At 46.0% G+C, this 14,262-nt stretch overlaps 1 protein-coding gene across 2 annotated transcripts in view; it reads left to right on the plus strand.

Moving 5' to 3' along the window:
• The window catches only part of TOMM34 (translocase of outer mitochondrial membrane 34), a 16,249-nt gene extending 2,105 nt beyond the window's left edge, over positions 1-14,144 (plus strand). Inside the window, exons 2-7 of one of the 2 annotated variants that reach the window (XM_011369355.2) lie at positions 3,206-3,305; positions 4,063-4,215; positions 6,972-7,177; positions 9,980-10,127; positions 12,867-12,993; positions 13,244-14,144. In XM_011369355.2, the coding sequence (XP_011367657.1) occupies positions 3,206-3,305; positions 4,063-4,215; positions 6,972-7,177; positions 9,980-10,127; positions 12,867-12,993; positions 13,244-13,348 (839 nt within the window). In that variant the 3' untranslated portion in view covers positions 13,349-14,144. The remainder of the gene's footprint in view (positions 1-3,205; positions 3,306-4,062; positions 4,216-6,971; positions 7,178-9,979; positions 10,128-12,866; positions 12,994-13,243) is intronic. The other variant, XM_011369356.2, reaches the window with a different exon arrangement.
• Positions 14,145-14,262: the final 118 nt, after the last annotated feature.

Here is a 14,262-nt window from a genome sequence, read left to right on the forward strand (position 1 = left end):
TTTTTTAATTGGGGGGGGGGACCTCCATAGTTTTTTTCACAGTTGCTGTACCATCTTACATTCTCACCAACAGTGCTCAGTGGTTCCAACTTCTCAGCATCCTCACCAGCACTCATCTTCTGTTCTTTTGATAGTGGCCATCCTGGTAGGTGTGAGCTACCTGCTTTTTAACCGTTCCGTTGGTCGCCATCCTGTTATTCAGGCGTCATTCTAATCCTTGAGGATATAGCTCAACCCTCCTTCTCCTCAACCAGTCTTCAATTAAGTTAATATTTGTTGAGCACCTTTATGTCCTGATTGTGTAACAAGACAGAAGGTCCTTTCTCTCAAGGATCACACATTCTTGTTTTTGGTAAGGAGGAGTGTGGATCTTAAACTAGTAAACAAGACCTGTCCAATAATGATTAGGGTTATTGTAGGAGACAAATATGGTGATATGATAAAGAGTTGACTAGGGAGCTCCTTTAGAATGGGAGGTCAAGGACAACTTATTTGAAGAGGTGACATTTGAGGTGATGTCTGAATGATGAGAGGTAGCCAGGCGCACAAAGTTTTGTGAGCTGAGCATTCCATGTGGAGGGAACTGTAATTACAGGCATACCTCGTTTTATTGCACTTCTCATGCTTCACGTGTGTTGTATTTTTTTACAAATGGAAGACAAGACTCTCCACCAACAAAAAGATAACTACTTGCTTTATTGCAGTGGTCTGGAATCGAACTCTCAATATCTCTGAGGTATGCCTGTAGAAAGGCACCCAGATGGAATAAGCATGGTGTGTTCCAGGAGCCAAAGCATAGTGCGCCAGTGGAGGGAGTAATAAGATTTGAGGTTAGTTAGACACGCAGAACCTTATTGTGTAGACATTTTACACAGGAGACCATGGTGAGAAGTTTGGGTCTTGTTCCCTGATGGGAAGCTACTGGAGAGTTTTAAGTAGAGAAGTAGCATATTCTGGTCAGTTCTTCTAGCCTCCAGCTCATTTCAACCAACCACAGCCCTTTCCCTAAAACCTCTTCTCCAAACTGTTTTAGCCCTCACTGGAATCCCTTCTCTGTAGTACCTATTTCCCTTTGTCTTCCTTCTTTTTCTCATGGCTAGTATTTGTCAAGTGTTTTCCCATGTGCTAGCCATTTTCCCTTTTTATCTTCAGACTAACCTGTGACTAAGACACTTGATAGGTGAGGAGTCCAGAAGGGTTAAGTTGCCTACCCCAGGGTTACATAATGAAGACATTTTATAGACAGGATTTGAATATGAGTCTGTGTCCCAAGTCCAAGTTTGTAATCATTTTGCTAGACTTCTCCCCCAATCCTCTCCGAATTGCTGCCTTTTTTTTGTTTGGACTCTTGCAGTTTCAAGCCACTCTTCATTTTTTTTTTCCCCTAGAACACTCTACCTGCTCATCTCAGCCTCACTTGAAGTCACTGAGGAATTTGAGATACTGATATTTCTGCCTTTTTTTTTTTCATCCTGCCCCAGCTGGCCTGGAAAAGCTTGTGCTTTTGTAGAGATTTATTCTGGGTCCCTAGAAGAGCTGGCCTGGTGTCTAGATTTAGGAGGGGATGAGAGTTGGATTGTCATCGTTCTTTAGATACTACGTGGGCAAGTCCCTTTATTTCTCTGATCAGTTTTCCTGATCTTGAAGGAGAGTACTTGGATAGGAGACCACCTAGGAAGACCAGGTGCTGTAGGCGTAAAAAATAAGAAATAAGGGATTGTACACTGACACGGTCTTGTCAATATGTGAGGTCAACCAAAAAGGTTACCTCGCCTAAAAAAAAAGAAAAAAGAAAAAAAAGGAGAGCCGGACGCGACGTAACATAGTAAAGCCTTCCAGCAAGTCTGTGAAATGATAGTGTCATGTGATAGGTGAGCACATGCGATCAGAGGGATTGAGTGACTTGTGCAGGATCACAAGCTGGATTGTGGGTTGGTTTGTCCTTTGTACCGTACTGGCGACTGCTGCTTCTGAGCACCCATTCTCCGGGGACTTGAGATGGATTACAAGTTTCGAGTACTTGTACTTGTTCCTTAAGGGCAAGGATATATTTTACTTATCTCTATACTGTGCTGTCTCATTCAGGGCCTGACAAAATAAGAAGAAAAAAAAAAGTTATTGTTTGTTGTTGTTGGTATTGAATGAAAGATATGGTAACCTGATACTTAGTGAAAAAGGCGAGTTGCAGAAGGATAGGCGATAAGGTGTCACCTAGGAAAAGCTTTAAAAGATAGAAAATGATATCTTACCTGTGAATACATATATAATAAAGGTGGACAAACATGCATGAGAATGTCACGTACCAGCCTCAGGATTGTGCTGACATCTGGGAATCTGGAGATGGAGCACAGGGAACAGGATGAGGATGAGTGGAGCTTTGGACATATCAAAAATAAAAAAGATTGGAAACAGAATGTTTGCTAAGCCTAGCGATGGATAGCGAATATCTGTTTTCTGTATGTTCACTTTTTAAAAGAGCTTGTTTGCAGTTACTTAGGGTATATACCTGGGAGTAGACTTACTGGGTCAACCTTGATAGTTTCCTTTTTTTTTTTTTCCTTTAATTATGGCCCTTGCCAGTGGGTATGCAGTGGTTGAAAAATTATTTTTAAAAATGAAAATCATCATGGCCACTTGAGCTTCTGAGATCACTGAGAGTGAAGACTGCCTTTAGAGAAATGTCTGATAATTCTCTTCCCCGTTGGGGAGCTGGAGTCCTTCCCCTCATTAAGTTCTCCACAGTCCCGCCACACCCAGGGGACTTTTCCCTGGCAAAGTCCTCTCTGATTTAACTGGGTAGAATCAATCTCTGTTGTCTGTGTCCCCACAACACTCATTCATTCCCTTTATCATACTTTTTAAATTGAGTTTACATGCTTTTTGTAATAAAATGAATGCACACATCTACCCCTAAATAGTTATAGCATGGATTTCTTTGAGGCAGAAGCCAGCTATTTCATGTTTATCTTTTGCCTGATGCCAAATTTAGTGGTAGAGTGAGAGAATAAGAAGATGCTTGGTGTTCTCTCTCCCATGTACTAATGACAAACTTGCCAGCCCATTGGACCATCAAGCCTGATCAGGTTATAGTCATCTCTGCTACCTTTTACCAAAGCCGAGAGCTCAGAATGTGAATGCACCCAGGACCCCAAGGCATCCATTTCCCAGCCTGTTAATCTCATGCTTTCTGCTTCCACTTGGGCAGGTTCTTCGGACCTCGAAGAAGAAAGTGTTCTCTACTCCAACCGAGCAGCATGCTACTTGAAGGATGGAAACTGCAGAGACTGCATCAAAGATTGCACTTCGTAAGTAGTCAGGGTAACTTCGGGGTGCCTTCGGGGCTCGGAAGAGGAGCCTGGGTATACTTCTTCAAGCCAGTCCGATGCTGCCTTCTTTCGTCATTGCTAAACTAGCACACATACCTTAATGTGTTCTCAGATCTGATATCCTGTGACATTGCCTTAGAATCATTGCCCTGGTAGTAGATGGGAGAAGGGAAGAGAGGTGAGCATGCTCATGGAGCCTGTGCTGAGTTGATTTGTACCAGGCCCTGTGCTAGGTTTCTTTCTCGCAGTCCTCGTGACCACTGTGTAGGGGAAGATTTCCATCCTTCCCAGGCTAAAATTGGGTTGCAGAGGATTGAGGTGATGAGATGATTTGCCTGGGGTCACATAGTTAGTGGCAGAGGTGGACTTCAAACACCACTCCATCTGACGCCAGAGCCTGTTCGTTACTTCCACTGGGCCACAACTCTGCAGAAACACAAAGAGGCATAAAGCTACAAGGCACTCGTTCTTAGTTCGGCGGGGATTGCAGTATGAATGAACATTGATGCACATGCACACAAATTTCACAATATTAGTGGTTCTCTGCTCTCTTCCCTTTCTTTACTCAGTCTAAGTTGAAAAGTCCCTCTTTTAAGGTTTGACGTTTTCAATAGTGTCTCTCTCCTGGAAGTGACCTCCTATATACTGCATGCAGTAGCTGACCCTGCCTGGAAGGAGCTGCGGGGGAAGCCCTGGTAGCTTAGCAGCCAGATGACATTTCTGCCTTCTGCTCTAGCGCGCTGGCCTTAGTTCCCTTCAGCATGAAACCCTTACTGCGACGAGCATCAGCCTACGAGGCTCTGGAGAAGTATCCCCTGGCCTATGTTGACTACAAGACCGTGCTGCAGATCGATGACAGTGTGAAGGCAGCCTTGGAAGGCATCAACAGGTGAGCCTGAGATTTTTTGTTTCGTTTTTCGTTGCCTAGGTGCTCAAATTCATTCATACAGTAGTAGTTTATTGAGCTCTGTTGAAGGTATTGTGCCAGGTTCAGTAGGAATGCTGAAATAAAGAGATGCAGACTCCACTTGCTCCCAAGAGCTACCTAGAGTGGGGAAAGTAGGACCCAAGCACAAGCTGCTGGTAAACGAGGCTGTAGGGATTTTGTTTGAGGACATGGGTCAGGGTATTCTGCTACAACCCTTTCACGAGGCCCCTTGCGTAAAGTTTCTTTCTGGTGTTCTGGGCAGTTGTTTGTTTTTATCAGAGGAATTCCCTCATTTGTGTAACTGATCATATTTCCTTCCCCTCTTTGCGTGGGCTGCGAGAAAGCCAAACACGACACTAATAGCAAACCCTCAATAGGACTTCATGATATGTGTTTAGTTCATTTCCAACTTGACATGATTTTACTCCTTTTAGTTTCTATCATTCAATAAAATTTGCCACTTAGGCGCGACTTTGCACCAGGGCCTGGGCTGCTGCCTGAGACATACCTCTTCTTGCCCTGATAGAGCTCCTGGTCTCTTGGAGAATACTGGTCCTTAATGGGCAAGCACACAAGGGATGAGTGCTGGGTGGGAGGCAGCACACAGGGCTGTAGGGGCAGAAAGGAGGCACCTAACCAGTTAGGAGGAGGCGAGAGAGGGCTTCCAGAGGAGGTGAGCTGAGAGATCTGGAGCCAAAGACCAGCCAGGAGAACAGGTGCAAGAGTGAGCAAGCAGAAATTGTGAGAAGTCCATTTCACATGATGCTGTAGGTGAGGAGTTCAGCCCAGGAGAAGTGGGGAGGCCAGATCACACAGGGCCTGGCGTTCAGGGGCTTGGGCTTAACCTGAGCACAGTGTTAAGACCCATCGCAGAAGGGTCTTAAGCAGGCGGGCAGCATGAGCAGATTTGAGAGAAAAGTTCACTGGCTGCCGGGCTGAAGAGAACAGAGTAGGAAGGAGGCATGCAGTAACCCGGAAGGATGGTGGGGAGAGTGGGAAGAGAACAGTGGGACCCGTTAAAGGGACATTTATGTACTATCCCAACAAGTTTTGGTGGCTGGGTGGTGAGAAGCGGAGAAGAGAAGAGATATCCCAGTGGTTGACATGTTGAGTCTGAGGTGACTATGAGACATGAGACTAGAAACGTAAGGAAGACAGTGGGTATTTACATGCGTTCAGAGCAAAGGAGAAAGTATAGGTCAAGTATACACATTTGAAGGTCGTTGGCATAGAAGTGGGTTGAGGTTTTGGGAGAAAAGAAGAATACCACAGCAGGCGTGTAGGAGGGAAAGGATGGAGCTCCGAGAAGTTCCGACATTTGAGGGACTTAGAGAGGAACAGCAGCCAGAGCGGGAGGAGGAAACTTGAAGTACTTGGTGTCACAAGGGAAGGAGTGTTTCCAGAAGGACGAGGATGTCATTCATATCAGATGTTCCAATGAGCTTAAGTAGACCAAGGGTTCAGCAATGAAGTTCCTGACAATTCCGATGGAAGTGGTTCAGTGGAGTCAGGAGCCAGATGGCAGTGGGTTCAAGAAGTCTGGCCGTGGGGACGCAGAGGAGTGTAGCTGCAATGACAGAGGGATGTCCAGGAGGGTTTTATTAAGTGAAGGAGAGTTAAATGCTGATAGTTGGAGCCAGCAGAGAGAAATAATGAAGATGTAGGAGAGGGGGATGCTGGTTGTGTGGTTCCTAGGAGAGGCATGAGGAGATGGGGTCCAGAGCGTAGGTAGAGGGATTGGCCTGGTCAGCTCTTCTGTTGTGACAAGAGAGAAATAGGAAGGCTTAGGCGCCCTTGCAGGCAGGTTTGTATTTGGAGTATGAGGAAGTTTTCTCTGAAAAAGAAAGAGGGTTAAGGAGCAGAGCTGAGGAGGGTAAGAGATTTGAAATAGCTGGGCCAATCAGAAAAACAGCTCTGAGGGTGTAGTCAAGAGACTATGAATTTATAGTGATGTCATTCTGTGTTTTCATTCTAGTGTCATAGGAACATGGTTGTAAAAGCAGAATAAGTACAGAGTTGGTGTTATTCACTCATTTAGCACATACTTACTGGACTCTGATGGGTGCCAGGTAACGATGTGCTGAGTGCTGGAGATCATAACAAAATGAAGATGGTCACTGAGCAGCCTTTTAAGCAAGTTAAACAACCTAGAAAGTGGGAAAGGGGACTGGGAGGTGGAAGAGATTGTTCTGGGTAGAGGACAAAGCACGTGCAAAGGCTTGAACAAAAGGATCGAGAGAATGTGGCACCTGATGAAGATGGAGCCATAGGAGGGGACCAGATCTCAAACCCCATTAACTTAGGGAAATGGGAACCACTGAAGGGTTTTCAAATTTGAGAATGATGTAAGATTTGCATTTTTTAAAACTCACATTAATCCAGTGTGGGGTGCTTGCATGGCCTTGTAATAGATCCGTTAATATAAAACATATGGTCCTTTCTTGGGGAATGTGTGGTCCTTTGGGAATAAGGTAAAGTTTAAGTACCCTTAACAAGCAACAGGTCATCACTTTGAAGTTAACATAGTGTGACCAAGCGAGGGCCAGGCAGGGAGGGAGTATCGTGGTAGCCAATCTGAGAAGACTTACGGGGGGATAAGTCTGTTCCTTTCCTGCTGAATGTCAGGAGGATCTAAAGAGATGGTTCAGATCGGGGGGATGACACAGGCTCTCATACACCTCTGTTCAGTTTGTGAGAGGAGGCGCATCTCGACCCAGCTGGAAGCCTCCGGGTTATCCTGCCTGCTTTTCCAGGATGACCGGAGCCCTCATGGACTCACTTGGGCCTGAGTGGCGCCTGAAGCTGCCCTCGATCCCCTTGGTACCTGTTTCAGCTCAGAAGAGGTGGGATTCCTTGCCTCCGGAAAACCGTAAAGAGAAAGCTAAAAGCAAATCCAAAGAAACCACAACTGCAAAGAACAAAGGTGAGCTGTGACCTCCTGCTCAGTGTTGCAATCTCCCCATAGCCACTTTCTTTAGAGTAATCCTATGAAAATTGGCCTGGTTTAAGCTGAGTTATAAAAATAGTCTTCAAGCAAGAGTCTTAACCTCCCAGAGACTCTCTCCTCAACTCTTCAGTGGGGGTGGTGAGAAAACCCCACAGCTGTGAGGACTAAGTGACATAAGGCACGTTGAACTCTCAGCCTGGCATATAGGTATACGGTGATAGTTCCCTTCGCATTTCTGGCAGCATGTGGGATGTATCATTTCAGACGTTTTAGTTACAAGAATAGAAAACTCATCCTGGTAAAAATAAAGAGATTCTGTTGACTCATGTAATTGAAAAGTGCAGAGTTTGGGTTCAGGCAAGGTTTGATCCAGCAGCTCCCCACATTATCAGGCTCCGACTCCGTCTCTGTACTTCTCTCAACTCTCTTCTCTGGCACGTGTCAGCTTTGCCTTGAGCAGCCTTTCCTCCTGGCAGTAAAACAGCTATAACAGTTGTTTTACTGTTAACAGCCTCACATCCATATCCATCCTTCATGACCCAGAGGAAGAGAAAAACTGTCTGAGAGGATTTCTTTTCCCCAAATCCCTAACCCACATATTTTCTTAATTTATTCTGGCCTCTTTAGTCATAGGCCATTCCCTGAACTAGTCTCTGTGACCAGGGGCTGAGATTTTGTGATTAGCTCAGCCCAAAACCACCTGCATCACTTTCACAACTAGAGGGTGATGCTTCCCCAGGAACACACACACTGTACGAGTCCTTAGAGGAAGAGAAATGAGGGAAAGGAGATCGAAGCCAGGTAGCCCTACACGGGAGACTGTCCACCTCGACTGTGTGAAACAGGCTGTTCTTCAGGTGGGGGCTCACTGGACGCCCTTAAAATGCTCCAGGGAAATTAGTCCAGCCCCGCAAGCTGGGTGCTGAGGACAGGCAGTGCAGAAGGGGGCCGGGCCGGAGCCTTGCCGTGGGTGTTGGGGGAGGACAGGAGTTACTCCGGTTCCCAAGGGGAAACTTCTCCGGCCACGGGTAGCATTCACTCTGGTTTTTGGGAGCCTGGTAAGTGTTCCCCACTCTTTCCCAGAATGAAGATGTGAGGTGCTAATGAACAAGGTAGCTTCAGTGCACCTACCATTCATTTCATTCTTTCAGAGTCACTAAGCCATATGTGTGACACAGACAGATTGGGCTGTCTTGGCCCTCAGGAAGCTCTTGGTCCAATGAGATACTGAGACACATAAACAGCATTTTAAAACACAGGAGGAAGGACAGTGCTTTAGAGTCTTCGGTGTTTGGGGAGTTCAGAATAGGAATTGACGTGACTGGGCTTAGGGGAGTCAGGGAAAGGCTCACAGAGGAGGTGGCAGTGGAGGTGACATGTCGAGCGGGGCCTTCAGAAAGGAGAGGGAGAAGGCACGGGAATTCTTGGCAGAGGCACTGGGAGAGTTAGAGAGCGAACGCATGGAGGCTGCTGGTGAACAGCGGGCGTAAGCATGACAGCAGCATGTGGCATGTTGCAGAGCCGGGGTAAAGCTGAAGCTGTGTGTACCTTGCAACCCTCTAGCTCTGCTTTTAGAGAAACTCATGCCCACGTGCACCAGGAGACACGTATGAGAATATTCTTAGCAGAATGTTTATAATAGCAAAAAACAAAATGGGAAATCATAAAGGTCTCCATAAATAGAAGAATGGAAAAATCAGTTGTATTGCAGCAGTGAGAATGAATGAACTACAGGTATATGCATTGACACGGATCAATCTCAGGAATATGATTTTGCAGGGAAAAAAAAAAACCAAGTCATAGAAGAATACATAGAACGATGTATTTCTTTACATGAAGTTCAAAAACAAAGTAAATAACAAACGGTTTATAGATACCACAGTGTATAAACTACCAAAAACAAAAAAAAGAAGGATGTACAGAATGGGGATTATGGTATCCTCCTGCGGTAGATTGGTTTGGGGAGGGGCCCACAGAGCTTCAGAGGCCCCAGTAACTGTTCTGTCTCTTAAGGTGAGGGATGAGTTGAAGGGTGCTAGTTTTACTTCTAGAACCTTACCCTTGTCATAAATATTTAGTATTTTATAAAGATAGTTTTTAAAAATTAAAAAAGCAGGTGATATGGGAGCCGGGGCTGGAACAAGAGCCGCTTGAATTTCACCTGTCTCCTTGAACACTGGGGCAGAGCTGCCTGTGTTAAGTGAGGGGTATACCCACAAGCTCAGACCGAAATAGCGATGAGGAGCAGCAGACTCCTCTGCTTTTTCCTGAGAGCCCGGGAGCAACACCTTCTGTACCAAGCGCTTGTTAATTTAAATACTACTAATTCTCCTGCTTACAGTTCATAGGGAGTTCTGCACTTTCTGCACTTTGTCGTGTCTTCTCAGATTTCATCCTGACAACAGCCTTGTGTAGAGTAGGTGTTGCCCCCACTGTATTGGTTAGGAAATTGAGGTCCCACAGAGGAGGTAGGTCACACAAGGTCTTCCGGCTGCTAAGTGGCAAGTCCAGGGTTGGAACTCAGATTGTTTTTATCATGTGTATGTTATGTGCTTGTATGTTTATACCAGGATGCCCCAAGCTCTTCTGAATGAAAAACTTTCCAGAAGCCATTAATTGGAGGACTCATTGATTAAGAATGATGCTTTCAAACAGCATAGGAAACCTCTGGGGAGAGAGGGTTGTAGATGACTTAGATGAGACAGTGCCAAAGAGGCCTTGTCGATCTCTGTCAGGCACCTGCTCCATGGTTTTTTCCTCTTCTGAATTTGCATCTAGTGCCTTCTGCTGGGGATGTGGAGAGAGCCAGAGTTCTGAAGGAAGAAGGCAATGAGCTTGTAAAGAAGGGAAACCATAAGAAAGCTATTGAGAAGTACAGTGAAAGCCTCTCGTTTAGTAACCTGGAATCCGCCACGTACAGCAACAGGTACCTTCCCCGCAGCTGCTGGCCTGGGGGATTTCAGGGCATGGGATATTCCGCCCTATAGTCTTCTCTTGAACTGTGGTGGGCTCTTCATCCCTGGCATTGAGTCAATATGCTGCAGCTCAGCACATGCATTCACACTCGTTTCGGTCACCACGCGCAGGCATTGCAAGCAGTGTGCTTGCTACACAGACACAACCTCAACACAAGTCTCATAGCTTCTCCGTATTTTTCTGCTCCTACCCATGGCTTCTCGAAGACCCTCCTGTTAGAAATTTTGGCACTCTGTCTGAGAGCACAGGGCTGAACCCAGGGTATGGAGTAATTATCGCCTGGTCTGGGAACAAGAGAGATGGGTCCAGTCCAGATCAGACTCGTGGTGCTGTAGTAGGCCCTGCGCCATGAGCTGCCAAAGGTGGTCAGCAATTCCACTGACAGGACCTGGGAGCAAAGGCCCATCCCTTTATTGTGTAGGAGTCACTGCTCTGGAAGAAAGCTCAGAGGCATTGATAATAAGTGGTCTTCCTGTTTCAAAGTTAAGAGGCTCAGAGGAGGAAGGGCTTTGCCTCAGCTCACCCATCCAGTAAATGATGGAGACAGAACTGGGACCTGGCTCCAATAAGATCTGTTAGTTTCACTATCAGAAGCTTGAAACATTTAGCGAGGGACCATACCTGATCCAAACATTTCTTATAAAACATTTCCTATAAATGTTATAAATCTGTTTCTTCCTCCTTACCAACAGAAACCTTGGATCAACTATAGGCTCACCTATTCCTTTATCTAAAACTCTTAGGATAAAATGTTTCAGACTTTAGTAAGGTGATATGGTCCATATACTAATCACATAACATTTAGAGTCTGAGGCTTGCCGAAGTTCATTGTTAGCATTTCTGCAGTGAAGCTTAAGGAAATTCCTCATTCACATGGGTGGAATAGAAAAAGCCTAGCCTCGTGTCAGTTTGGGTCAGGGTTTACTGCCTAGTGAGTCGGAAAGGGAACTCGTTTTAAAGCTTAAGTATTGGGCCCATGGTTTTACTGGCTGAGTGGATCAGGGTGCCTCAGTCTGCCAGGCTAACCTGAAAAAGAGGGCTGCAGCCTATTTGTTCCATGTTTGCACAGCTTCATCTTCTAAATATCCTCTTTCTCTGGGCTCTGGCCTTGCTGACCTCATGCTGCTGGAGACCTCTGTTAACCCAGTTTCCTGGATATTTACCACATTTTGAGACAATGTTTAAATACATGCAGAAGTATCTGTGACACACTGTTTTAATTACTGTTGCTTTATAATATCTCATAGGGCTGCTCTTTTTCTCGTCCTTAATCAGAGCACCCCTAGCCATTTTCCTGTGTTTGTTCTTCCAGCTAAACCTTAGTATCATTTTGACAAATTCCAAAAAGTATCTTGTTGGGCTTTTGATTGTGGTTACATTGAATTTATAAATTTAACTTGAAGAACTGATAATTTTACACAAAACTGAATTTTCCACCCTTTGTGGCTAAAATTATACCACATCCTAGATGCCATTAGAATGCTCCCACTAGTGCACGTGCATCTGTGCAGACCAGGATGTCATCTTCCGCTTCAGTTCTCTGTTAATAGCCAAGTGGACATCACCACCCGGGTCCCTGCCACCTACAGCTTGCCTGGCCCCGGATGGACCTTGAGACTCTCATTTGGTACAACAATTCTCCAAGTTAGGTCATGGTCCTATTTTACCTATGAGAAAACAGGTTCAGAAAGAATTAATGAGCACAAAGGAAGACAACTCACACGTGGTAGAGCTGTGATCAAAGCCAGGTCTTTGTGGCTACAAAGCTTGGGTTCCTTTTCATTCACTCATGTTGTCACCCAGACTTCTTTGTAATCAAAAATAAATTATGATAGAGGCAACTGACTACTCTGCACCCATTCAGAAATGGTGGAGCAGAATGGAAAGACTTAATAATTGAACTCCAAGACATCTATTTTTAGTGACTGTCTTTGGAGAAAAGAATTAGAATTGAGTGAGGCGGAGATACATACATACTTTTTTTCCCCATAGATGCAGAATGTTTGGTTGTATGGCTGTACCTGACTTACTGTTTTTTCCCCAACATTTTATTATGAAAAACTTCAAAATATCAGTTGAAAGAATTGTACACCCATATACCTACCATCTAAAATCATTAACATTGTTATATCTGCTTATTACTATTTAGTGATCGGGCGATCTTACTTTTGTCGCATTTCAGAGTAATGCAGACACCTTTACATTTCACCCCTAACATGTCAGCATACATATCGTGAGAATCCAGTATTTGTTTTCTCTTAAGGCTAATTTTTTAATCTGTCAGGAGGAAGATTCAGGAAGCCTTTTCTTTGCTTGAAAGAGCATAGTATGGGAGCGCAAAGTAGACAAAAGGATAGAACTAAGTGAGGATAGAACTAACAGAGTCTGGTTCTCCAAGGCTGCTATTCCTGCCCTCCCCTTGGCATAGTCCCCAGTGTTCTGAGCTCCAGATCTCTGGGTCGAGTCCCCAGTCTGCCCCTCAGTAGTGGCGGTCCCTCGATCAAGCCACTTCACCCCTGAGCCAGCGTTTTCACTTGTGACTATGGGCTAGGGTGGTTGTGAGGATTGAAAATGGAAAGCAAGCAGCAGAGTAGGTATTTGCGAATCAGGATCCTTTCTCAAACTACCTCCTGGCTCTGGGTGGCCCCTAAGAGTGACTGGAACCTCTGGAATGGTCTTTCCCTGTCAGAGCGCTTTGCTATTTGGTCCTGAAGCAGTACAAGGAAGCAGTGAAGGACTGCACAGAAGCCCTCAAGCTGGATGGGAAGAACGTGAAGGCATTTTACAGACGGGCTCAAGCCTACAAGGCACTCAAGGTAAAAAGATCCCAACCAAAAGGTACCAGCTAAGCTACAGACTTTTGTGCCTGTGGTGGTACGTCCACAGCATAGTCAGGGTGAGGTGGTATCTGCCACACCCTGGTGTCATCTGGGGGCCCAGGGTAGCTCAGTCAGGGCAGGCCTACATGCTAGGGTTTGAAAACCCTCTGCTGTCTCAGCAACTGTCCCCACATTTACTTGGTCTCACCTCATGGCACCTTCCTCACGCCCTTTTCTCTTCTATTAGGACTATAAATCCAGCTTTGCAGACATCAGCTCCCTCCTGCAAATTGAACCCAGGAACGGCCCTGCACAGAAGTTGAAGCAGGAAGTTAACCAGAAGTTAAACTAAAAACCCGAAAGGGTGGCAGGAAACCTCTGCCAGACGACCTTCCTCTGTGCCTGCTCCTGGGACCCCAGATGCCCCAGACTGAGCTCGACGTACCCTCCTCTGCCCCTCAGAGGTGACTGCCTCCCACCCCTTAAGAGGCTTTGTTTGTTCAGAGTAAGCGCAGTGTAGCCAAAACCAGACATTGTTTGCAGGAAAGGTCCCCTGCTAGAGCCGAAGCCCCGTCCTCCATCCCCTCTCTCGGACAGCTAGTGGATCACACACACAGGCAAGCTCAAGACAGTGTCGCTCTTGGAGCTTCACCAGACTCCTCACTGTCGTTCATCTGAGCAAACCGAGCTGGGGGTGGGAGCAGGTGGGCCACAGGACAAGAACACCCTGGCCCACCTACACCCAAAGCAGCCTGTTGAGCTGGTTCTCCAGGGCTGCCATCCCTGCCCCGTCCTTGGCATAATCCCCTGTGTTTTGAGCTCCGGCCCCTTTTGGCCAGCCCCGCTTTGGGATGCAGAACCCTGACCCTGGATGGCTTTGTCTGGCTCTGTGCTGCCTCCTGCGTGGATGTTGGGGCCTAACCTGTTTCAAGAGCCCAGAGGTGTGGCCACTCCTCCTGAAGCTGGGGTGGGGAGAAAGGTTGCCTTGAAGTCAGTGTCCTTCTGTTCTGGGCAGGGACTTGCCTTTTGACCCCAACAGTGGCCCCTTCCAGGCTTCTTAGGTTTTTTGTTACACAAAGTTAATTTGAACTGAACTGACTCCAATATTGTTAATTGTGTTTGATTGCATTAAACATCTTCTACATAAATGTGCTTTCGTTTATGCTTTTTCAGCTTTGTGCTTGGAATTTTGCAGCAACAATAGCTGCTGCTTTTTGAGCACTCATCTATTGAACAAATTTACTGAAATGTCTGCTTGGGCCAGGC

This window comes from Pteropus vampyrus, unplaced genomic scaffold, assembly GCF_000151845.1.
Source record: "Pteropus vampyrus isolate Shadow unplaced genomic scaffold, Pvam_2.0 Scaffold147, whole genome shotgun sequence".
Taxonomy (NCBI): domain Eukaryota; kingdom Metazoa; phylum Chordata; class Mammalia; order Chiroptera; family Pteropodidae; genus Pteropus; species Pteropus vampyrus.